The 24,882-nt window shown below is 42.5% G+C and overlaps 1 protein-coding gene across 1 annotated transcript in view; it reads left to right on the top strand.

The window, feature by feature from the left end:
* The window catches only part of HGD (homogentisate 1,2-dioxygenase), a 33,309-nt gene that overhangs the window by 2,250 nt on the left and 6,177 nt on the right, over positions 1-24,882 (top strand). Inside the window, exons 3-11 of the mRNA XM_016200151.2 lie at positions 2,404-2,509; positions 12,224-12,283; positions 13,694-13,785; positions 14,917-14,951; positions 15,773-15,852; positions 16,398-16,497; positions 18,520-18,644; positions 21,023-21,127; positions 23,368-23,494. Of these exons, the coding sequence (XP_016055637.1) occupies positions 2,404-2,509; positions 12,224-12,283; positions 13,694-13,785; positions 14,917-14,951; positions 15,773-15,852; positions 16,398-16,497; positions 18,520-18,644; positions 21,023-21,127; positions 23,368-23,494 (830 nt within the window). The remainder of the gene's footprint in view (positions 1-2,403; positions 2,510-12,223; positions 12,284-13,693; positions 13,786-14,916; positions 14,952-15,772; positions 15,853-16,397; positions 16,498-18,519; positions 18,645-21,022; positions 21,128-23,367; positions 23,495-24,882) is intronic.

The raw sequence follows: 24,882 nt of genomic DNA, 5'->3' as shown, positions 1-24,882 counted from the left end.
TCTCTCAATACATACATGCATGGAGGGGAAAAGAGATAGCTTCCCACATGTCAAAAATCAGGGGTTAATTCTATTGCTATTTAATCATCTCTCTCTGTGCAAGCCCAAATCGTCCAGGTAAGGTAAACATAGGCAATTCCTGTCCAATCTAATATATAACAACTTGACCTCCACAACTATGTTCTTGACTTTATGTCCCATTTGCTAATGGGACACCTGGCCTCCGGATTCTGCTGCCTGCCCCCATTATTCAGCAATATCTTCAGCCAGCAGGAGCTAAGCTCTGATCCAGGAGGCTGAAAATGAGCTGTTGGCATTTCATTAAGAAGCTGGCACTATTCCCTGAATCAGAATTAAATCTCTGTCCAGGGCAATGTAGTGCTGCCTGGGGATTTTTATAAACTCAGCTAAAAAACAAGGGACACTAGGCATGGCTCACCCATCTGTTTAGAACTCTTCAAAGGTATCCGCAAGAATGTTGTGAAACTGAGCAAAATCCCCGGTGGGAAGATGGAACCAGTCCTATCCATAGGTGAGCAAACCTAAAATCCTTACAGTTAGTCACTACTCATTGAAACCATAGAGTGCAGAGCCCCCCCCCCCAAACTATATGAGATTATATTCGTCAAGGATTAATTTTTATCATATTAGTTAACTGACTACTTAAGTCCTGAGAAAGTAAGAGTCAGGAAAGGGATTGTGAAAAATCTGGAGCATCATAAAAACACAGATGATTAGGAGCTGACAGACAATTCAACATGAACAGAATAATTGAGCACCTACTGTGCACCATGCATTCTAGGTCCATAAACTCTGAATCCTCACAGCAATCCTAGGAAATAAGGATGGGAAACCTAAGGTCAAGAAAGTTTTTAACTTGCCTGTGACACACAGTTGGTTCTAAGATACACTTACATTCTCAATTCCATAGACGACTAGAAGCTAGAGAAGTTTAGTTTTTCATGGCCTAAAGTCAAGGTCTGGGATCACATCATCTAGAACTGAAGAAATCAAATGGAAACTGAACAAATCTAGCCTTTTTATCTCTCAAACGGTTCAGCGGGCGGTCGGGCCAACTCCACCCCCTGAAGTGGACTGTTCTAGGGCTTAAAGGGCCAGGGCCTATTCAAGCTTCTCTGGTCCCCCATTGTCAGAAGCAGTGTTCTTCCTTCTGTACTCTGTCAGGGTAACAGCCTCTGAAAGGACTTGGGTCCCTTTTAGTGAATTTCAGTATCCCTTTCAACTTCCGGAAGGTTGTCCTCCTGGTGTCCTTCAAGGTTTCTTCATCAGAATCTTCTTTTCCTCCAGAAGCCTGAGATCTGGGTCTTAGCAGGAAGACTTTTGGCTCAGGTCTCTACATATATAGGTAGTAAAACTTGAAATAAAGAAGGAAGGAAGGAGGGAAGGAAGGAAGGAAAGAAGGAACCATAGATGTACTATAAGAAAATAAGAACAGTCTTATAATTTTGGAGTATAGAAGAGTTAATTTCCTAAACCTCTTACAAACTAATATCAAAAAGATAAATAACCCAATAGAAAAATAGTAAAGGACTTGTATAAGTAATTCATAGAAAAATTACAAAGACCCAATAAACATACAGATTCTCAGCCTTACTCATAATAAAGGAAATACAAAATTCAAATGAAATATTATTTTTTTCACCTGTAAGGGCAAAATTATTAATAATACCCCATATTTGTGAAGATGCGGGTGATTAGGCACTGTCACACATTTTCGTTGTGAAAGTAGAGTGGTACACCGATCTGGCACTTTTGCTCGTGCGTGCACTGGACATGCCTGAGAGTATGCAAGGATATCGTTGAGCACTGATGCCTCTGAGGATTGGCCCTAAAGAAACTGGAGGAGAAAGCCATTTACCTTTCAGGACTTTTTGAATTACTTAAATTATTTTTACCACTAGCATGTATTACTTTCATAATTTCAAAGAAGAAAATTGATTTGTATTTCAAAAGTAACAAAGAAACCACCCATATCTTCCAGTCTACAAAGGATTCGTTGTCCTCACCTTCCAGAGCAAAGATTGGTATCCAATGACTTACATAAGCTAATGTTTTTCTGTGGATTTTCCTACATTGATGTCCTTCAGGGTACTTCCTTCTCCTTTATAATTCTCATTGGGAAAGAGAATTCTTCATTTTTTGTCACTATGGGAATAACCAAGAGCCAGAGCCTTAATATGAAGAGTGATGGGTAGAGTGGAAAGGTGAGAAGAGACAAGGGTTATGGGCAACAGTGGCTGTTAAGAAGTGATACTGTGTCATTGTTTTTCACGTTAAAGCCCGCAGATCGCTGTTGACTTGAGCATCTTCCTGATGGTGCTTCCTGAGCCAGTCTGTGTATCATAACATCTCTGTGAGACTTGTGTCTTTCTTTCCTCCCAGTTGGCTGTATAGGATTCTACCTTCAGTTTCTCACAAGCCCTTTGAATCCACTGACCAAGGCCATGTTACTCACAACTGGGATGAAGTTGATCCTGATCCTAACCAGGTAACCGGATTCTGTGAATTGGAACATACCATGTATCCAAAGCCTTGAATATAAATATTTAAATCAAGCCTGGGTCTTTGAGAAATTAGACAGTTTTAAAAAAACTAAATATTAAAGTGTATCTATTGTTTTGCTCAAACTTGGGTAGGAATTTTGGATTTGATTGAATGCATGCGTGTAAGTGTGTGTGTGTGTGTGTGTGTGTGTGTAAGCTTGTGTTTTTCTAGCCTAATGGTGACTAGGTGGGCACAGAAGTGGTTTGTACTCTGCAGGAGTGCCAGGGTGAGTTGGACAAATGGAAAGTACAGAGGCTAGTGAAAATATCTACGTGCCCGTAGGTCGATTGGTTTGTTTTAATCTAAACTTACCGCAGACTACAGAAAACACATTCAACCCTCACATATCTAGAAAAATATATAGGGATGAGAAGCTTCTCTGAGCTGGATTCCGTAAGTTCATTGTGGTGACAGATTGCTGTCCCATTCTCTGCAGACCTAGGAACTTCCATTTCTTGCCTTGGTTTCCTTCTTTTGTTTGAGTTTCCTCTGGGCATCAGTAGTTATATACTCTATTTTCAGTAATGAGACAAACTCAATGCTAGACTAGACTGAACTCTATTTTTTTTACCTTCTGAGAACCGAGTACATGTAGCCCCTTTGTCCCTGACCTTAGGTACATGTCACTGATAATAGGTGTATGGTGCAGAAAGAAGAACAGACCTGGGCTTGCACCCCTGTCCCTCAGCTACCCACTGTGTCTTTGAGCCATGGTATTTTACCCCTAAACTGGCACGATGATCTGCTGTGAAGATTGCGTAACAGAACAGGCGAAAACGTGCTTCAAGCAGTGCCTGGCACACAGGAAGGAGGCGAGAACCACGACTCCGAAACAGCCATTTCATATATTCACTTAAAGGCAGCGGTAGTCCATATAAATTGAAGGATTTTTATTCAGATAAATTTGTTTTTCATTTTATATTATTTTTTATTCTGAGGTCCTGTCTGCCAAACTGGCAGAAAACAATTTTGTCTCCATCTTGGCTGGGAATCACTGGTCTTAAAGGATGGCAGAGTAGGAGGGGGGGCTGGGCCTTGCTGGTTGGTCCCTCTCACTGCGTAGTGTTGAGACACCCATATTTTGGCTGTTATCATGCCAGGTTTGGGCATAGAATCATCTGCAAGGGCACTTCTGGTCCTGTCATCCTGGATATGCCACAGGGCCATTCCTTCCTCCTAGGAGTTGCCAGGTCACAGTGTCAAGAACCCACCTCTGTATCCAAGGTCCACACAAAACAATCAATCTCTCTCCCTTCCTTCCTCCCTCCCCTTTTCAAAACCCAAGAAAATCTGCTGCCTCCCCTTGGTTTACCAAGACATTTTGTCTATACCTACAAAATCCCCTTCCCCTAAATGCTTAGATTTTTTTTGTAGAACCAGAATAATTTGTAGTCACTTTTGGTTTCCTGCTCTGCTCCATCTCTTCCCTAATTATGGAAATCTCAGAAAATTAAGTACTGAATGCTCCTCACTCCCCTCCAAAAAGGACCGAAAAGGACGCATTCGGAGTGGGGGAAATGGGGGCTAACAACTTAGAATGTTATCCACCTTCCAGTCATTCTGAAACCAGGATATTTTGTCTAAACTTCCACTTGTGTAAAGTTTAATGCATGAAGCAGACAGCCTGCCCAGTTTACCACTGGCTTGTATATTGCCTTTGAGCATATTGGAAAAAGTCAGCCCCTGCTCCAACCACCAACCCCACAGACACAAGGTTGGGCTTTCAGCTTCTGCCCCTTTCCCCTTCCACTGATCAGGGCCCTTGTGTGAGAAACAATTTGTACAGCCAACCTGGGAACCCCGTCTTCACTTTTTCCTTGAGTCTCACGTGGGTTCTAATCCAGTAGCATTTTACCACCTTCTCTCCCACACTCTGGGGGTAAGAATGCATCTGGAAGACATCCTCATGTAACCATTTACCTCCTTCATGTAACCACTTACCTCCTTCATGTAACCACTTACCTCCTTCATGAAACCATTCACCTCCTTCATGAAACCATTCACCTCCTTCATGAAACCATTCACCTCCTTCATGAAACCACTTACCTCCTTCTTATAACCATTTATCTCCTTCATGTAACCACTTACCTCCTTCATATAACCATTCACCTCCTTCATGTAACCATTTACCTCCTTCGTGTAACCATTCACTTCATTCATGTAATCACTTACTTTTTCACTCATCTCATAAACCATTCTAGACAAAGCCACTGCTCATTCTCTGAGAATTTGTTTGCCTCCTCAATGGGTTATGTCTCAGATTCTCTAATTTCTCTGTTAGAGTTACAATGGCCGCATTTGTTTGTTTTTATTAATAAATAAACCTGATTGCTTAATAATGTGACTCCATCTTCCTTTAGAAAATATAAAGGATGGATAACTGCACTGGGTAGAACTACTGGCTGGGCAAAATAAATTAAGCAAGTATTATATACTAGTTTGGGAAGGTTAAGAGGGTATTTGGACCACAATAAGTTTTCTGTTTTTTCTTTAGGCAGCATAGAAAATCCCCAATTAAGTTTCTGATACTTCTCTTGAGGAGAGCCAAACTGCATGTTCCTTTGCATTATGAAAAGGAACCGGGTGGTTATAAAATCAGCATGTAAGACAAAAATTAAGTATAACAAAATTATTACTGAGAAAAATCCCTTAAATTCTCCATAAAGTATAGGATACATGGTTTCGTGTGCCGCCCTGTATGATAATTCTTATGTGCACTAAATTTTGAGAACCATTGAGCTAGACTAAAGGAAAGGTTACAGGAAAATTCATAGGCAGATGTTTGGGAATTCAAATCATGGGCCATTTAAGAAAACTATTTTAAAAACTAGTGGTTATTTAATAACTAGGCGTGGAGTGGGGAGTTTATGTGCCCCTGCCTGCTCGTATCATCCACATCAGTCATCTAAGCCCCTATCACCTTCATACATCTTTTCAGATTTGATTGTGGTTGTGTGTGCAACAGTGGAGCCCACTTATTTTATATTTTATTTAGGGTAGGGAGGTTAGATTTTAAACCTAGCCTTTAAGGAAAATGTGACTCTATTCTGAGAGTGACATGTAATATGTGCAGCATTATCTTTTTATGACATATTTTTATTTCTATGACTACTATTGTTACATTTTATTAACATAAATATACCCTTTTATAATGATTATTTTGGGGTGGCTCATGAAGGGGAGCTAACCTTGTCCTGATAGAATTTTTCTGGTTTTGTCTTATAATAAAAGTAATATACCCTTATAAAAAGCTCAAATGATGTAAAATTAACAAAACAGGAAATGGAAGTCTCCCACCACAGATGAGAGTCAAGCATGCTATGCGGGCGTGTTACTTCATTATTTCATAAATAGTTAACATAAATCTTGAGAGGGAAGTTTGAGGCAACTCCATGAAAAGGCACGAGTTAATACGGAGGCATCAAAATGCCTTTATCAAAGTTTCTGCTTACTTTCTAGTAGATCCTCAATATATATTTATTTCCTCCCCCTACCCCATGTGCCCTGTTCTAACCTTTCTTTGCATTTCTCCTTGAACTTGTTACCTTTCCCCATTCTGAATTCCTTCAAACACTTTTGATACGGTGACCACTAAGTGAATTTCTTCTCCAATATTTCCCCTGCTCCTTTTAGACCTGTGCTCACATACTTTGGGATAGATGCTCCCAGAACTCAATAGCGCCTCTGTGAACACCAACCCCATCGAGGTCGTAGTTTATCATGTCCCTCCTCTGTGACCTGTGTCACCTGCCACCCCCTTCCCTTGCCCTGGCACACACTTCCTGGCTGCTCGTGCTACATCTATGCTTTCGTGTTTTCACTTACACCTTCTTGAGAAGTTAATATCTCTTTCCAATTTAATGCTTCATTAATAACCCCAACAGCCTGCACTCATCACTTTCCCCCTCATAACCTCTCCCAAGTATGAATTCCAGGCTCTCACCAAGAAAGTCTGAGAAAATTCTATTTAGGCGCCTATCTGACAACCCTTCCCTGCTGAAGCCTGTGTGGTGGGTATGTCTTCAGCTGTCACAGAGCAAATCGAATCCTTCATCAACTTCACCAGCTCCCCAGGTTAGTCATCTCTGGGAATCTGAAGATCTGAGGATTACCGAACTTTTCCTCCATAGGAACATCGCAGGATATGCTATCACCACTGTCATCTCTTTGATGCCCTCCCAGGAAAACTGGGAACTATACCCACAAAAAGTTTGTTTTCTTTTAGTGTCTATTTAATGAGTTGTCTAAGAATCAACACAAACTGTTTCTGAGTGTATTTGGATTTAGCCTCTGGACATAACGAGTTCCGTTCATTCATATCTTACCTACGAAATACCCCTAATTTTGTTTGTCATTCGCCTTCCTCTAACTTCTGGAGCCTCACCATTTAACAAACAAATCTGTGTCCCACTTAACTGATTTTACAGGTTTCAATTAGTTTTCTTGAATGAGAATTCCTCTTAAAGGTCAGAGTCCTTTAAAGTTTATCGTTTTTATTACTACATCCCCAGCCTCTTGATTGTTGAAAAGTCAGACTCGACCCAGTTAAGCCTCAGCTGAGGAAATTACCTTTTTGTTCTCAGTATAATTTAGACCAAGTGATAAACACCTCAAAGCTAATTAAAGACTACATCATAAAGTTACCTCTGCCTCCAGGACTTGCAAATTACCAAAAAAGTTTCACACAGTACACCTTTATAGAATGTTTGCTGGCTAACTGTTCAAGTCTCACAATCCTAAAAGCCCCTTCCCTCCACAAATGTCTTGGGTTTTCCACCTCTTTAAGTTTTTAACCCTTTGTAATTCAGCCTGCCCCGACTGCTCTACTGAAACTATAGAGTGTCCCAAAAAAATGTATACACACTTTGAATAATTACTAATTCCAATGGGTTAAATCTGAAAAGAAAAAAACATCAATTGAGCTATCAGAAAAAAATATGTATACATTTTTGGGGGACACCCTGTAGTTATACCTTCTTTAGACATCAATAATACACCCACTACCATTAATACATGTTTTTATTTAAAACTTATACAAAAGTGTCAATGCCCAATAATCCCACCAATGCAGTTAACAACTTCTAATGTTTTGGTTTCTTTCTTTCCAGTCTTTTTCTTTGTACATATATGTAAATAAATAAGGTCCAGGGTCCCATGTAGCCAGAGACCATAAATAATTGGAAATAACATCAATCTTTATTTGTTTCTCTTGAAAACATTCAAGAAGATCCAATATATGGCCTACAGCATGACTTTTAAAAATCCCCTTTCCCTAATTTTTCCCAGACTCCAACCCTCTCCCACCCTGAGATCTATTTCTCCATCATCTTCATTATGACCTGAAGTGCCCAGCACATGCCTCCCTTCAAATAGTAGAATCCACAGTATTTGTTGACTATACCACCTGAAAGCTTGGGTCCCATCAGCCTGTAAATAGACTAGATTTCATTTCCCTAAACGCGCTCACTGGCGTTTGCCAACAGTGCAGTGCACGTTGCCCTGTTGAGACCTTTTTGACAGCTTGCTGGCTCTTTTTACAGTACATCTCCATCAACTTGTGTTTTACTCCTTGGAAAGATGTTGGAGCTGTCTGCAAACCAGATTATTTCATTGTGTGTCTCTCTTATTTTCCATGTGTAAGAATATTGAATAGGCCCTGTGTCAGGACTTACACCTGAGGGGATGCTTCTGTTTATGTTTCTCTTCCAAAGTCATTTCTATTTATCCATTTCCTTGTTTTCCTGTCAAAAAATGTCCACACTTCCAGGATCTTCTGTAATGGGTTCCCTGAGGGCAGAGACTGTCACGTTTATCTCCAGCACCTAGTATAAAACTTGGCACAAAGAGAGGTTCAATAAGTCATTTGAATGAATTAATATAAAAAGGTTGCACAAGGATGCTGATAGTAAAGGACCTGAGCAGGATTCGGGCCCCAGGAGTCAGACTGGGCCAGGGCACCTCAGCACGGGAAGAGCAGTAAATACCAAGCAGAAGACAATTAGAAGAAGGCAAAACCTGGGTTGAGGAGCCAAGGAGATCATGAATAGTTTGGGAAGCATATCAAGACAACCTGAGAGTAAAGGGATTAGGGTGTAAGTTACTAAGAGAGTCTGAGAGTATTGGCATCAGTTTTTAGTAGAAAAATATTACCTGCTCTAAACCATCTGTGTTTTCACTTCCAGAATAGAGATGATAATAATCATAGGTGTTTCAGAGAGTTGTGATAATTAAATGTCATCCAGCCAATATTAATTGAGTGACTACTATGTTTCATGCCCTAAGCTAGGTGCTGAATAATGGATTTAATGCCCTTAGCTTTATACTCAAGGGCAAGGCCAAATGGGAATCCAGGTGTTTTTCCATGACAACAAAAAAAAAAAAAAAGTTTTCCAAATCTCATGAATGCTCACCTCTTTGTAGCCTCATGAAAGACTTTGAAAGTCTAAATAAAGTACAGTGACTTGCATCATCCTTACCCATGCTCTTGTCTGTTATCTCAAAGAACTCTAAAGAACTCAAAGCTTGATTTGTCTTCCACATCAATCATGTTGCCTTTTCCTTCAAATTGCTAGATTTGCTGAGTCATTCGGTGAGTTACTGTTTTATTTTTTTCACTCCCCCACCCCCAGCCACCACCAGTTTCCCTAATCTGCACTGAAACTCACCGTAGTGGATTACCCTTGGCCTTTCCTAGCCATAGCTGGGCTAATAAATGCTGACACTGTACAATCACTACTATATCTACACATTACGTCCAAGTTTTGGGGTACATGCTACTGACTTCTAATGATATGTCTACCTCTAACCAGCCAACGGTGTTGAGAGTATCTAACTCACCTAATCTAGTTGAGTCCAAGCCAATTTTGTAGGGAATCTCAGTAAGTCAAAGAATTTCAGTGTTGAAAACTAGACTTGAATTATCCAGTTCAACTCCTGATCTTCTGACTCTGAAAATAACTGATGTCAATTCTCTTGTTCCCTTTTGGTCCCTGGGCATGAATTTCAAGTCCTGATCATTAAATGTTACCACTGATTCCCTGTCTTTCTCCTTTGGTAACCTTAAAGATTTTTAAATTCTAACTTTAGTCTCCCTTGAGGGCACTTTTCAAATTATTATTGACTACATCATTTCTAGTAAATGAAAGTTTATTTTCCAATAGAATTTGTAGAATGCAGCTGCAAAATATGTAAAGCAATAATAGAACTGAAAGAAGAATTAGATAAATCCCCAATTATAGTTGGAAATGCCAACACCTCTCTCCCAACAATTGATAGAACAACTGACAAAAAAATCAGAAAGAATATGGAAGAATGGAGGGGTTTTCACATGTATAAAGAACTGATTTACATTTCAGAAATAATTTTTAGACCTTTAGAAACAGTTTTCAATTTACTCGCTATCTCCTGAATGTCATTTTGACTTCCAAAAATCTCACAAATTTGCTTTAGTCTTGTTTTTTTGAGATATTAGCAATGTTCTCAATACCTTGTATTTATTCCTTCAATCATTCAACACAGATTTATGAAAATCTCCTAGAGTGAAGACATTGCATTGGGTACTACAATGGATTTCATTGTTTTTGAAATGTTTAATAATTAAATTCAGGGGGGCTAATTATCAATAATATATAGTATGAATAAAATAAACTGTTAAAAAGTTATAGGACTAAATCAGTTAACAAGGCTCCCTTTATTACTTTATTACTTTCAGATGCTCTTCTCTGAAGGGAATTATAGTTTTCTCCAGCATCCCATTGTTGCATGTAAGAAAAAAACACAACAGAGGGAGAGAAAATGATTTGTCTGAGTTCACAGAGTAAATGGGAACAGAGGCAGTAGCAGAACTCAGGTCTCCTGGCTTAACCCTTGTGTTGACTTTGGATCAGAGGGTAATTGCTCCACAGCATGCAATTAAGCTGAACATCTGGATTTAGCATATGGCTCTACCCTTCACTCCATGGACTCTTCCTGTTTATTCTTTCCCCAGATCTCCCTCCTTACGTTCAGCAGGATATCACACCAAATCTCCTAACCAAAACCTCTTGCCTGAGCTTGATTCTTATTTTGGGCACTGGGTTTGTGAGAACCACCTTGTGGTCTTTATCATCCTTCATGATGCTGAATACAGGCCCTGTGCAATCTGTTGCCATCAGATCCAGCAGATAAACTACTCCTTTCCCTACACCATCTCCATCATTTGAAGGGCATCACTTTTTGCATTAGGAAAGGTTCTTCAAGTCCACTGCCTCATCCAGGATGTGAACCCTATTGAAGTGCTTAGCTGTGGTCCTCCCTGAAGTCAGGGGCAGTATCCTCCCAGGTCAATGGTCTCAACCAAGGGAATTTGTCCACCAGGACACTTAACAATGGAAACACTTTGGGTCGTTAGAACTTGAGAGAGTGCTACTGGCATCTAGTGAGTAGAGGTCAGGGGTGCTGATAAACATCCTACAATGCACAGGACAGCCCCCCACAACAAAGAACTATTCCATGTAAAATGTCAATAGCGCCGAGGTTGAGAAACCCTTTTCTAAATCCTTGCTCTCAGGTTTCCTCTCCTCCTCCAGGATATTTCGTCCTGAATTAATTAGTCCTAAACATTTTCCTTCTTTCTGAAGCATGATTTCAACAACACTTTTCAAATCAACATTTTACGTTGCTTTTAAGTCATCCCAGGATGTGATAATCTGTGTTGATTTTAAGAAATAAAGACTGCTGTCTGACTGTGTATATCAGAGAGAGACTAATCCCAGCACTGCCTTTTCCATTCGCTGCTTGCTTCCCCTCCCCATCTCCCACTCCCTTGGCTGCCTCTGAAATACAGAATGAGCTGAGCCCAATGACTTAAAAGGCCCTACCTAGCCTGCCTTGAGCAGGGAGCCAGTGGAGCCATTCCTTGGGGTGTAGGTCAGCCCGTGAGAAATCCTGAGGCTGCTGGGTTTGTCAGCTGCCAGCCTGGCTGGGTCAGGCCTGCTGCCAAGTTGATTAATAAGTATGGGGCTGACTCTTTGAGTAGGGCCTGGACCTGCTGATTTTTCTCCACACTTCCTTAGATCATTTCATTATTAAATTAAAGATTGTTGTGATTTAAACTGAACTGTCAGGTAGCCTGAGGACAAACGTGGGGTTTGGTGAAAAAAACTGAACCTGGTACTGCATTTACCAAATTCAGTCTCAGCTGGGTGCTTTTTCTTTCTCTTCAAGAAATAATTCAAAACTCCAAGGGCTGGAAGTAAAAGTAGAACCTTCCCCTGCAGTGTCGGGGCCCACACAGAGATGCTGGCATGCCAGCAAAGGGAGCTAATTATAAATAGCATTAAAAGCAGCATCAGTCAAAACTCACTGAAGTGCCTGAGCAAAATGTTGAAAGAAACAAAGTTTCTGAAATAAGAAGCAGTGACCTTTTTTTTTAAGTTTTTGTAATTTAAAGCGAACAAAGACAATATGTATATATGCATATGGGTTACACACACAGAACCCAACTGAGCCCCTTTAAGGAAATGATAGATAATTATTAAATTTAAAATAACAAAATCACAAGTAGTCAGAGCCTCCCAGGGAGCAGCTGTCCTTTTTCTGTGTAATCGATGCTTTTTATTTAGAAAGTCTATGGTTTCCCCTTGTGAAATCATTTTCCTGTATGTGTGTTTTTTTCCAGCTTAGATGGAAACCATTTGAGATTCCAAAAGCATCTCAGAAGAAGGTGGACTTTGTGAGCGTAAGTCAATGCTACCCACCTCTTCCCACCGCTCCTTCCCCTTTCTTCCGCGGAGAGTGATCCAACCGTTTGCGGGCTGAAAGCCAAGCAGAAGCGGCCTTAGAGGCAGGCGGCCGACACAGCACCATCTGCCTCCGCTTGCGGCGCTCCCATTGATGTCTTACTTACAGGCACCATCTACCGCCCCACACACCAAAGGGCACTTGGCTGTTTACAACATCTCCCAACAGCCGATGGGAACTGAGCTTTTACCTTCCCAGGTTCCTTTGTTTTTGGAACAAAGGCTCTTTTGATAGTCTGGTGAAGCCTGTGTTCTTAAATGCCTAAAATAAATTACATAAAATTACAAAGAAGCCAATTATATTGAAATACAATGATGAAAATATTAAAATAAATGTGGTTTGGTTTATAGTAATATGTATGCTTCCTTATTAATGCACTAAATCACAAAATCTATGAGAAGATCTAATAACTCTGGTTATTAGGAGCATGAGCATAAATGAGATTTGGGGATATCTGTAACAACTCAAATGTGAAATAAAAATATCCATGATCTCTATCAGTGTCAAGGTTACAGGCACCTCTAATACTGCTGTAGTTTGTTGCTTTTGTTCACATTAATTGAAGGAAATGATAAATTTCAGTCAGAGATTAGTGAAAACAAATATATCATTTTTTCCCATCTAAATTCAGGAACTCCCTGAAATGAACCCCCGGGCTAGAATAGCATCGACTCAGGCCAGCAAGTCTAGTTAGGACAAGTTCTGCTTGGTAGTAATAGATGCTGAGAGTATAGGAACATCTGTGCTCAGAGCAAGGAGTTTGTAAGGAAGGAGGGGTGGAGCTACAAGGAGTGGGGCTCAAAGAAGCTAGTGGAAGATTCTGCAGCCCAACCTCAGTTTGTGGTTTACATAGGGAGGGTCCAGGTGTACAGCCATAGGCCAGATTGTTTGGATCATATTGATCTCCTTAGCCATAGTAAATGCTCCAAATCCTGTGTAGACTCATCTAAATAGACCCCAAACTTGGAGATTGAGTTAAAAATACAAGAATCAGGGATATCTGGAGGAGCAGAATGATCTTCTTGTGGGATCTCCATGTGCAGTTTGGGGCTGGGGGCTGTTTCAGATGGCCTGTGTGCTACGGTTTCCTGGACTGTGTATGATCAGCAGAGGACTACAGTTGGTCCGAGTACTTCCCTTTGCCTTGTTCTGAATAGAGCAGGGCGGATCCTGATAAGCAGAGGGCTACCCACATGATCTGGTATATTTGGGGGGCATTAACTGGTCCCTAATGCTGCAACCTTCCTCCCCAAGCCCCCTTGTCTCATGGCCCTCAGGGACCCGGAGGAAGGATGGCCTCTTAGGAACTATTCATGTTTGCCCTTCCTTCTTCTGCGGTCTCTCCCAGGGCCTGCACACCTTGTGTGGAGCTGGAGACATCAAGTCTAACAATGGGCTTGCCATCCACATTTTCCTCTGCAACACCTCCATGGGGGACAGGTAAGTGGCTCAGTGCTGAGGCAGGACATCCCCATTCCCCAAAAGCTGCTGGCCAGAGAGTAAAATACTGGTTGTTATTTTTGTTATTGTTTCTTTCCCAGAGCAATGTTGATATGCATTTGTTAATAATGACAATAAATGAGTATTACTATCTTGATTGACTACTGTGACATAAACAAGAATGTCACATGCAAATAGAAGAGGGACAGTGGGGCACTGAAAAGCAGGAGTAGTCCAAGAGGCATTTTGAGTTTAACCAGGTTTGGGTTAGAATATTCTTAATTTCTAAGGTTCCCAGGACTATTCTTGAGTCCAAAATCATGCTGCATGGACAGCCATTAGGACCACCTGTTGGTGGCAGGCCAAGCAGGCAGACTTTGGCCTCAACTAATAACTTTGTATTATCTTAAAGTTCCTAGACAGAGGAGCTCCAATATTAGATTTTTTTAAAAATCAGAAAAACATATGTGAATGGCATTCCTGCCTTTTCTTTGGGAAGCAGACTATCAGAATGATTTTTGAAACAGACTGTTATGTCCAAAAGCAGTTCTGCTCTTCCTGGCTGAGTGACCTCAGGCAATCAGGTCCAAGATCACAGCCCTCTGACAAGGCACAGGAGATGTCACTTTGGGTCCACCTCATATCAGGCGCCTCCTCTCTCTCCACTTGAGCCACACTAGCCTTCATTCAGTTGTTTCAACCTGCCATGTGTCCTCCTGCCTCAAAGCATTTGTACATGCCGTTCCTTCTGCCTGGGGTGTTCTCCTCCCTCCTTAACCCCTTACCTAGATGATCCCTTCAGACTGCAGGTCAAATATCCCTTCTTCAGGAAAGCTTTTGCTGACTCCTCAAACTAAATCATGCCCATTATTCTTTCATTCCCCTGGACTTGACTTTCATAGTGCCACTACAGTTTACAATGACATAGTTCTGTAATTGTTCGGCTGCTGTCTGACTTCCTACTAGACTCGAAGCTTCATGAGGGCAGAGATTAGGTCATTTCACACACCATTTTATACCCAGCAATAAGCCTGGCACAGAGTGGGCACCAAACAATAATTTGTGCAGTGGATTAAATTGTCTGGACAGTATTGAAACTGGAAATCACAGGAATGATTCTGTATGTTTCAGGTGCTTTTACAATTCAGATGGGGACTTCCTGATTGGTAAGTTTTGAAGATTTTTCACCCCTTCACTGTGAATTTAGCCCTAGTTAGAAGCTGCTTTTTAACTTTATATATATTATTTTCCTTCATCCTTCAATCTGTATAATTTAGTGGAATCAACAGACTAAGATCTAAAGAAAATTGGTGGCCTGGAAAAGATTCCCAGTGTACCTCAAAGCCTCTACTCTATGCCCTGGTCTCTCTGATTTTGTGCATTTCTTCTGGGTGTTTCTAATATGGGAGATCTGGGCAGCTGGGGGAAAAAAGGAAAAAAAAGAAGGGTGATACCAAGGTGTGATTAACTTATTAAGATAACTCTGTTTGCTTTCATACTCACCCAAGAAAAGACTATCCGTCATTGATATCTGCAATTTAAATACATTTTCATGATAGCAGTTAAAATGCAATGTCTGTTAGAGAGCTCTCTGGTCTGCTCCTTCTTTTTGATGGTTTTAGTACCAACATTTTGGAGTGAACACTTTGGTGTAGACAGTAGACATGCAAATAACAGCGTTCTGCTGGAAGTGTCAGAAATAGGTGATTTTCTATCCTATTCCAGCTGCCTTTCTGGTCAATCCACAGAATTGTGCACATACAAGCTCCTTACCTGACAACTAAAAAACCCCAACAGAGTCAACTTTTCATTCATGTTCTTCTCGGTAATAAAACGGGTAGCCGCAGTTGCCATGCCTTTCCCCTGCGAGACTCAGTAGGCTCTTCTCATCGACAATGACGAAGCCAATGCAGCCCTTAGGCACTTGACTCTTCACGGAATGGTTCTCTCGTGAAGAGATGCTCACTGCTCCCTGTCTTTTTGTTAGTTCCCCAGAAAGGGAAACTTCTCATTTATACCGAGTTTGGCAAGATGCTTGTGCAGCCCAACGAGATCTGCGTCATTCAGGTGAGTAATGTCTCCCCTTGTCCCTGCCTCTCTCTAATTTGGGAGCAATCAGACGTGGCAGCTGCGGCTATTTCTGGCTCTGAAGCTTCTCCGTCACGTCTGGGCAGTGGGGAGGGAGTTTGAGTCACGCAGAAGGCTCTCCGTGCAGAAGGGTGAGCAGGCCTGGGTTAAAATAAAATAGCACACAATCCCAAAGCAAAGAGCGTTGTCAGTTCACCTTCCTAAATATCTAGACACACTCTGGACGAGGTCCTGGATGTGGGCGGAAGGCAGTAAATTTTCTTAAAAATTTGGCTAAATCAGGGCACTGTTATCTCTGAACCAAATAAGAGAATAGGCTAGAGTTGGTTTGGGTCACAGATGTGATTAGGATTTAAATTTTTATTTCGGACTCATCTTTGGGTTGGTTGGCTCTCAAACTTAGCTTAACAGACCGTAGCTTTACTTGTGTGTGGTGGGGGGGGGGGCTGTCTGGGGCTCTGGGGCTGCTTTATAACTACAGGTATGATCTGGGAGGGCACCCCAATGTCTGCTTCCCTTTCCAGAGAGGAATGCGGTTCAGCGTAGATGTCTTTGAAGAGACCAGAGGCTACATCCTGGAGGTCTACGGCGTCCACTTTGAGTTGCCTGACCTGGGACCAATTGGTAAATCTTCACGACAGGCCTCTAAGCCTGACTCGAGATACAGGACACAGATCATTGTATGAGAGTTAAACATCTTTCTCTCCTCATTACCTCACTCAAACTTTAACTTTCCTCTAGACAACTTCTTTTCTAGACCAAGGGTAGTTGGGAATTTTAGAAACCTATTAGAACTCCCCGAGCGATGCCAGACTTTCTTTTCAGGCCTCTAAGTTCAGCGGCTCCATGCAGTATGGCTGACCCAACTGCCGAAATGCAATCAGCAGGATATTAATCCATCGACTTGACTCAGCTCCCAGGTGTGATGAGGGCAGGGACAGAAACCTCTTCAAGGGTAACACAAGCCCCTTCCCATACATGCGTAACATGCATAACAGGAAATGACCCGATATAACCCATTGTAAAATTTCCTCTAGAGTAGTATGTAGACCATTGGAGAAGAGCGTGCACCCTGTAGGATGTAGAAGTTGGGAATACTGTGGGCCAGATCACCAGGAACAGCTTCACAGAAGAGGTTAGATTTGGCTAATTCTTGATGAAAAAGTTGAAAAGAAAAAAGGGAACAGCTTAAGCAAAAGTGTACACGTGGGAATGAGCTTTGTGAACAGAAGGGATATCGTTTTCTTAAGTTAATTGGTTGTGTATAGACAATACAGTGGAGAAGCTATAAAAAATGGCAGGTGCTATATTCCTATGGAAAGGGGAAACAGACCAAGAGACACATAGTCTATGAACCTCACATTCCTACTGAACACACTCCACAAAATTTAAACACTTAACAGTCAAAAAAGGTACAACACTCAGTGCTATGAAGAAGCTAGAAACCATCGCCTCCATGAGGCAGATTAACACTAAGATCCCCCCACTCCTGATTCCTCTGGCCAGCTGGAGGCAGGAGATGCAGGTGGCCAGCTGGAGGCAGGAGAATTGGAGGTGGTAGGAGGGGTTGTTCTCAAAACATCTCTTGAAGTGAAAAGAGTGGCTGGGAAAATTGGCCCTTGGTTTCATCTCTGCCATGTTTGCTGAAGGTGGTGGCCACACCTCCCAATTCTTCCCTTTCCTGTCAACAGTTTTTTAGAGCAAACCAGGGACAGGACCAGCATGTGCCTTCTGGTCACTCCTCTGTGAGGATCCAAATAGTCAGAGGAAGGTGGGAGGCAGCAGAGAGGCAGCAGAGAGGCAGCTGGAGCCATGGTGGGCCGTCTGTCATCCTGCTCACCACCCGCTCTTCCCACTTTGCTCTGGCTTCCTGCTGCTCTGCAGCCAGCATAGCTTCCAGGTTCCATGGAACATGTACCCTCTGGAAAAGACATAGAATTTTCTAACCAGCTGGGGCCTTTTTTTTTTTTTTAACCCCAGGAGCTGGAAATCATAGAACACTTCCCAGGCCTTTCCTCTCAGAGTTAAATTATGCTTTTGCACGCACACTTTTCATTTTTGGTCTTTTGATTTATTTGCTTTCCCTGAAGGGAATACTCACAAAGCAAAGGTAAGCAGGCAAGTCCTGAATCCTTTCTCCCTGACAGATTTGTCAGGCTGGAAAGCAGTTTTACAGACCTGGATTGATTCTGAGTTCTGTCTGAGGAGCAGAGGCACGCCTGGGCCAACAGCATGGAAACCTTTCTTTCTCAAGGACTATAGATGAGTTCTAGAGTCATCAGGGTTTTCCTGGAAAGAAAAGGTCTAGTATTTCTAGTCTTTTCCTCCTTTCTAGTCCCTTCCTCCTCTCTTGTCCCCTCACCAGTAGTGATGAGATAATGTACGTAAAGTGATTTTATAAACCATTTTTACTCTACAACTTTGGGAGATGATGCTGGCAATGATGATGATGACTTTCATGATTCTTTTTCCTGATCAAATTCTTTGGGTTCTCTTAAAAAGGTACCATAGTGGGAATCCAATGAGCCTTTGAACAATGAAAGCAAATTGTAGGGTAGTTCTTGGTACAGAAAGCCCTTTTTCTTTGTGCAACCATGAGTATCTTTCCTATGTGACTTCAAAAGACTATGGGTCATTGTATTCTAGGAGCCAATGGCTTGGCCAATCCTCGTGATTTCTTGATACCCGTTGCCTGGTATGAAGATCGCCAAGTGCCAGGTGGTTACACTGTGATTAATAAATACCAGGGAAAGCTGTTTGCTGCCAAACAGGTAAAGAGGGTCAGTAGGCAGGGGAGGAAATGAATAGTTATTGAGCACCTACTGATTGCCAAGGCCTTTGTTTAATACTTCACACATATTATATTTTTTCATTTTTATTACACCAAGATACTACAAATAAAGTACTATTTGCCTTATTTGTAGCCATGAAAACAAGCCAGGTAGTGAAAAATAATTTACCAAATGTCATGGTAAATGGTAGAACCATATCTGTTGGTCATGCTGTTTCCACTCACCAAGTAACGAAAATCCCGGGTATATAAATGATGGGAAAATCATACTATACAGACAGGGCAACATGTTCTAAAAAGGGAAATGAGTTAACAGACAAATAATCCAAGGTTTTTATTCATCAGTGGCCACCATATTTCAAATTCTATCAATGACTATACAAAACAAGTAGAGCACAGTTAATTAGCTTGATTTGGTTTACACTGCCAGCATGGTAAACTCAAGAGATAAGCAAAGTTATAGATAATAATAAAAATAATAATTGTCAATTGATGTATCTCTCTCACATCAATATTTCCCTCTCTCCCTCCTCCTTCTCTAAAATCAATCAAAATAAATAAATAAAAATAATTGTAGCATAATATGTAATCTTTATTATAACATATACTAATATTAGTATATATTTTATATAATATATAGTATATATTATTCCTTAATACATTGACTATATATTAGCATAAAGTAATCATATAACAAACATAATCCAAAGATCTCTTCTATTTACCATTATTTGTTTGCTTTATTTTTGCCTCTTTGCCTTATTGCTTATATTTCCCAAGGCATGTTATTGGACAGCATCTAGAAGGTATGCTAACCAGCAGAGGTCAACTAGTTTGACACTTAAAATTAACCCCTGAGGGCTAATGGCCATCCTCTTTGGTACACTGTCACCCTCATATTCTCTGGATCAGGATTTCTCAAAATGTGGTTCAAAGACCGTTTGCATCAGAAATTATCAGGAAGGCATCTTTAAAATGCAGGTCCTTAGATACTACTCCAGCCTGACAAAAACGATAACCTCTGGGGATAGGCATGGAAATCTACATTCATTTTAAGCATGTTTTCCCTACTATTGCTGACATACAGCTGGTAGAGAACCATCATTCTAGAGGCAGCCAGCAGCCCCAATAGTTCCGCTTTCCAGGTGGACCCCATGCCAGTTATTCTCTATGTGAGCTCCTGCTGGTCTATTCTCCCTTCTCTGAGCCCTGGGAGCTTGACCTACCTGGATCCCATCACCCAGCCTTCCTCGCCAGCTGGATTTTGGTTGGGTTCAACTAGTGAGAGGTCCTCCCAGGAAACTGGAGGGCAGCAGGAAGGACAAGCTGGGGTTTTTCTTCCCCTGCTTCCTCCCTATTTGTGACTGCATCCCTCCACAATGTCGCTTCATGTTGGGTAGCCCCAGTGGCATGCTGGAGCCAGTTTATACCGGTTTGGCGTCTCTTTACAGCTTTGTGCTCAGTGGCATCATATCGGTAGCTCAAAAATGATCATGGTGAGAGTATTTATACCCCAGAAATCAGCAAATGCTATAAATCAGAGTTTTTCTTATTTTTTTCCAGATTGCTGGTTGTAAAATATTTACCAGCACCCCACTGGGCTGCCCCTTCTTCCTGGTTCTTAGCTCTTACTGGAGCCTTGTAACACTTCTTTCGTGGCCTGCCACAGGCCTAGAAATGGCAATGTCTTCCCACTATTCCTAGGCTCAGATACTACACCATCCATCTCTGGTCCACCTAATAGTAGTCATACCTCTGTGCATAGTCTCTCCAGTAAATTCTTTAGAACATACTGAGTCAGATGCTGTTTCCAGCACAGACCCATCTCTGCAGTGGGGCAGACTTCCTATGACAGAACACTGATCCTCTCCCACCCCAGGGCAGGCTCACGTCAGGGTTTCTCTGAAATCTCAAGTCCTTGGGGCTGGATCTTCTAGAGACCCTGTCACCCTGCACTTACCACCCAGGCACTGTGTCTACTAGAAGCTCCTCTAGGCAGCAATTACCTGGAGAACAGTCACAGCAAGTGCCTGCCCTTCACACAGGAAACCCAGAGGGTGGCCCAGATGGCCTGAGAATTGCTGGCATCCACAGATTCTCACAATTGCGTTAAAAATTGTTGAAAAGGCACTACTTGGAGAATGTGCTGTGCTTCTTTTGCTGCACATGTGATCAGAGGCAGCTGCAGTTTATAAACTAAAAAAATAGGGTTAGTGGCCAAACAAGGGATAGTTTGAGGGTGTGAGAAGCAACTACAGAATGAATCAGGGTTATACTTCTCCCAAAGGGTGAACTGGGATCACGGCTACGAAAGTATTAGGTGCTGAGATCACCCTTTTCTGCTTCTTTTGCCATCAGAATGTCTCCCCGTTCAATGTCGTGGCCTGGCACGGGAACTACACCCCCTACAAGTACAATCTGGAGAATTTCATGGTCATCAATGCAGTGGCCTTTGACCATGCAGTAAGTCTGGCCCCTGCAGGGGCCTTGGGGAAGGGGGCAACCCTTGGGTGAGAGGGGCTTACGGTAGGCCCCTAACATTCGCAGATTTAACATTTCCAGTGTCACCCTTGGGAGCCTGGCATACAGTCATTTGTCATCCTGCTCACAGGAAGTTGAATCATCTGCAACAAGGCTTTGGTGAGGGAATAAATAACACGGCTAGTGAGGAAGGAAGACCGGACACCCAACGCTCACCCACAAGCACAGCTCCTTTCTCTACGAAAAAATGATTTCCTTCATGGAAAGTTTATCCCCAAAACAAAACCAACTTCTGGCATTAGTGATGGAGTGATAAGAAAAGAACATTTCTGGATTTGGGAACTTCTCTGTCCTGCCCACAAAATACCAAGAGCCGACTTGCTCTGGCCGCCTACCCCAGTGTCTCCGATCCTGGCCGTTTCCAGCAGCGATGGCGTAGACAGCTCTCTTATAAAGTCACTCAGAAGGTTCAGCGCTTGGATTTAAACCAAGGAAATTCTAGAGTATGAACTTGGTCGTATTTTTCACTCAATTAAGGGGCCGCAAATAGGTCCCTGGTCTACAGTGCAGGCCCACATTCTCGATAAAGTGCTAGCTCTGGGGTCCTGGGGGAAAGTTCAGTTTGCAGCCTCGTTTATAATAGATTAACTTAACTCACAAGCCGGAGGGATAATTAGAGCAGAAGGCAGAGAACCAAAGACAGAGATTACTCTGAGCCAGGGCAGCTTATCTCTGGGGGGACAAAGCCACCTTTCTGAAGAGCAGCAACTCTGCATAGGGCCGGAAGGAAAAGAAAATGAGACATCGAGCCCCCCCAAAATGAAAAAGGCTCCCAGGACACGGACGGAGCTTTATTCGAGCCCCGCTATGTTCTCGTCAGCAGTTTCAGGTCATTTCTCATGACAGATGAAGTGTTAGCTCTCACAGCAGTGGGGGTTGCTTTTCTGACTTGCATTTATTTACCCAGGGCCAGTCTCCTCGGTCCCACTGCTGCAGCACCATTTCCAAGCTTCACATCCGATCATTCCCCCACTGCGTTAGCAAACCTCTGCAGCGGTGTAGGATTAAGTCTGTGGTTTAAGATTAAGCCTGAGCTCTGAAGCGTGGCGTTTGCTGCATCTGGCCATGGGCCTGTTTCCAGGGCCACTTCTCGCCCCTCTCGCTTCTGCTGCCAGGGCACCCTGGCCTTTAGCTTTCTTCCCTCTTAATAAAGCCTGAGTGCATTTTGTTGTCTTTCCTGTTTTCTGTGCTTAAAATACCTTTTCCTTTCTTTCCCTTCTTCCTTTCTTTCATTCACCTTTCATTCTTCAGCGCCTACCTCAGATGTCTCCTCTTTGAAGCCGTCCCTGATCCTCTCAGGTAGAGACAGACGCTCCTCCCTCTGTACTCCCTTGGATCTCTGTTTATAAAGCTAGATTGCCCTTGGCACCTGGCTCTGATTAGTTGTTCCCGTACCTGTTTTATTACTCCTTTAGTCCACCCGCCCCACCCTCCACCAATAATGCTAAAGGAATAGCATTCTTGAGGCAGGAATAGACTTCAATCGCCTTTGAATGCAGACCCTATCATGGCATCTGAAAGCAAACATGACCATTGGTTTCCATTAAGCTGAACCCCAATCTTTCCACTGAAGGATTGTAAAGCTCTTTTAAAGTCATATCCTCCCAACCTACTCCCCTCTACCCTACCACCACCCAAACTAGTGATATATGAGGTGTGTCTTAAGTCTGAGAGTCAAACAAGGGTCAGAAAGCAATAAGGATACCATCTGGAATCTCTGTGATCCCCTCAAAGAGAAGCAGATCCTCCATTTGTACCTAAGCTTGGATATTTTATTTCTATCTCCACCTTACTCTGAGCATCCCTTCTGCCAAGAGCTCCCTGCAGTCCAGCCCAGCTCTGGTCACCCTCATGTCAGGTTGGGAGGCAGGCACCACTGGTTCTCAGGCCCACACGATAGTACTTACATGAAATGGGCTCAGCAGGGCGAAAAGGCGGCTTGGAATACTCTTAGCTGGTGTTAATTCATTTTGCTTCAAGCTCAGCAAGAGGGGAAGGTCCTATGTGTCTCAATGACAAGCCCAGACTTTTAGCCTGGCCTGTGTGGTTTGATCAGAAATTAGAATGTCCTTCGAAAACCCCTTCACGTGCGTGTGACAGGCATGTCATTGTCCACTCATCTCCCTTTCCTCGTGTGCTCAGCCTCTCCTGTGCTTCTGCAGGACCCGTCCATTTTCACAGTGTTGACTGCCAAGTCTCTCCGCCCTGGAGTGGCCATCGCTGATTTTGTCATCTTCCCACCTCGATGGGGAGTCGCTGATAAGACCTTCAGGCCTCCTTATTACCACAGTAAGTCTCTCTTTTGCCAAGCCACAGCAAAGAGACAGCAGAGCAGTGAGCGTTGCCCATTGGGAATACTGCCAGAGATGTTTCTGGATGCCCTGCCCTGGCTGGAGTCCAGGATCCTGCCTCCCCAAGCTTGGTGCTGCTCCCCAGACGTTTAGCTGCTTAAATAGCACAACTTCCCCAGGGGATGGCAGCGATGTGTTGACTCTGAGAAGGGAACACTTTGTAATGCCAAAGCCCAGTTCCTCTGGCCCTGAAGAGAGGTAGAAAGGCTGATAAAGTGAGAAACAAATTTCTTTACATTTCAGATGCTTCTTTGGGGGGGAGGAAGAGTGTTGGTTAATTTGTTGTTTGGGGAAACCTCATTATCTAAGTCTGGAGCGAGAACCAGTAAAATGTGCCTTCTCTGGTTATGTTGACAGGGAGAGCAGACTACAGTCCACACCAGGGGATAAATGCTATTCAGGAAGCACTTTCTGAAAAGCATTTGTTGCCTAAAACAGAACTTATGAAATCTATCATTTTTATTCTATTAATTTTATTATTACTAACAGCTAACAATTACTGACCACTTTCTATGGCTCTAGTATAAGTTCTTTAAAGGCATTAACCTTTAGGCCTCGTAACAGCTGTCAGAGATGAGCAGCATCAGTATCTTCTTTTTTCAGAGGATGCAACTGAGACCAGGAGCATTAGGTACTTGCTCAGACCCTTCCTGCTAGTTAAGTGGTGGGGTCGGGACTGAACTGCAGGCAATCTGATGCCAGAGCAGACACTCATGACCACTATCCAATGTGCCTAGAACAGAGCTGGTAAACCATCTGCGTCTAATAGATATTTACTTAATACGTGAAGGCATCACCAAGGATATGGTGCTTCGTGGCTGTACTTAATGAAGCTGGTGTTTTTAACTGTGCAGTAGCTACCTGTAAATCCAACCTAAAGATCAGTGTATAATTCCACTTCCTGGAGAGTGCATTTTTGTACACAGAGTTCTGGGAAAACTGAGCAGGAACATTCTAAAAATACAAACCCCTTTCCCTAGTTAACCTCAGGGCCTCCTGTCTATTTGAGGCTCCTCTCTATAGTACCAGCTCCCAAGATGCCCAGGCTCAACAGGATAGAAGGGTGCACTGAATGGGCTGTTTAGGCATCTGCAGAGTCCCTCAGAGTGGAAGAAGGCCATTTCAAGGTCAAACCCCAGCACCTTTTCAGGCGACACCATTATGATTGAGAAATGGATACAATTAGTTACCATGACAGACACCAGATGCTTTGTGAATAAAGTTGTTACAAACTAGGTCCTTTCTGCAGAGTCAAGCCTATCACAGTCCCTAACTGTTCTCCTGAAGATAGGTCCTCAGAGGAGCTATTGTCAAAGAGAGAGAACT

Source organism: Miniopterus natalensis, chromosome 6 (assembly GCF_054644295.1).
Source record: "Miniopterus natalensis isolate mMinNat1 chromosome 6, mMinNat1.hap1, whole genome shotgun sequence".
Taxonomy (NCBI): Eukaryota; Metazoa; Chordata; class Mammalia; order Chiroptera; family Miniopteridae; genus Miniopterus; species Miniopterus natalensis.
This window is presented reverse-complemented; position numbering and strand designations above follow the sequence as displayed.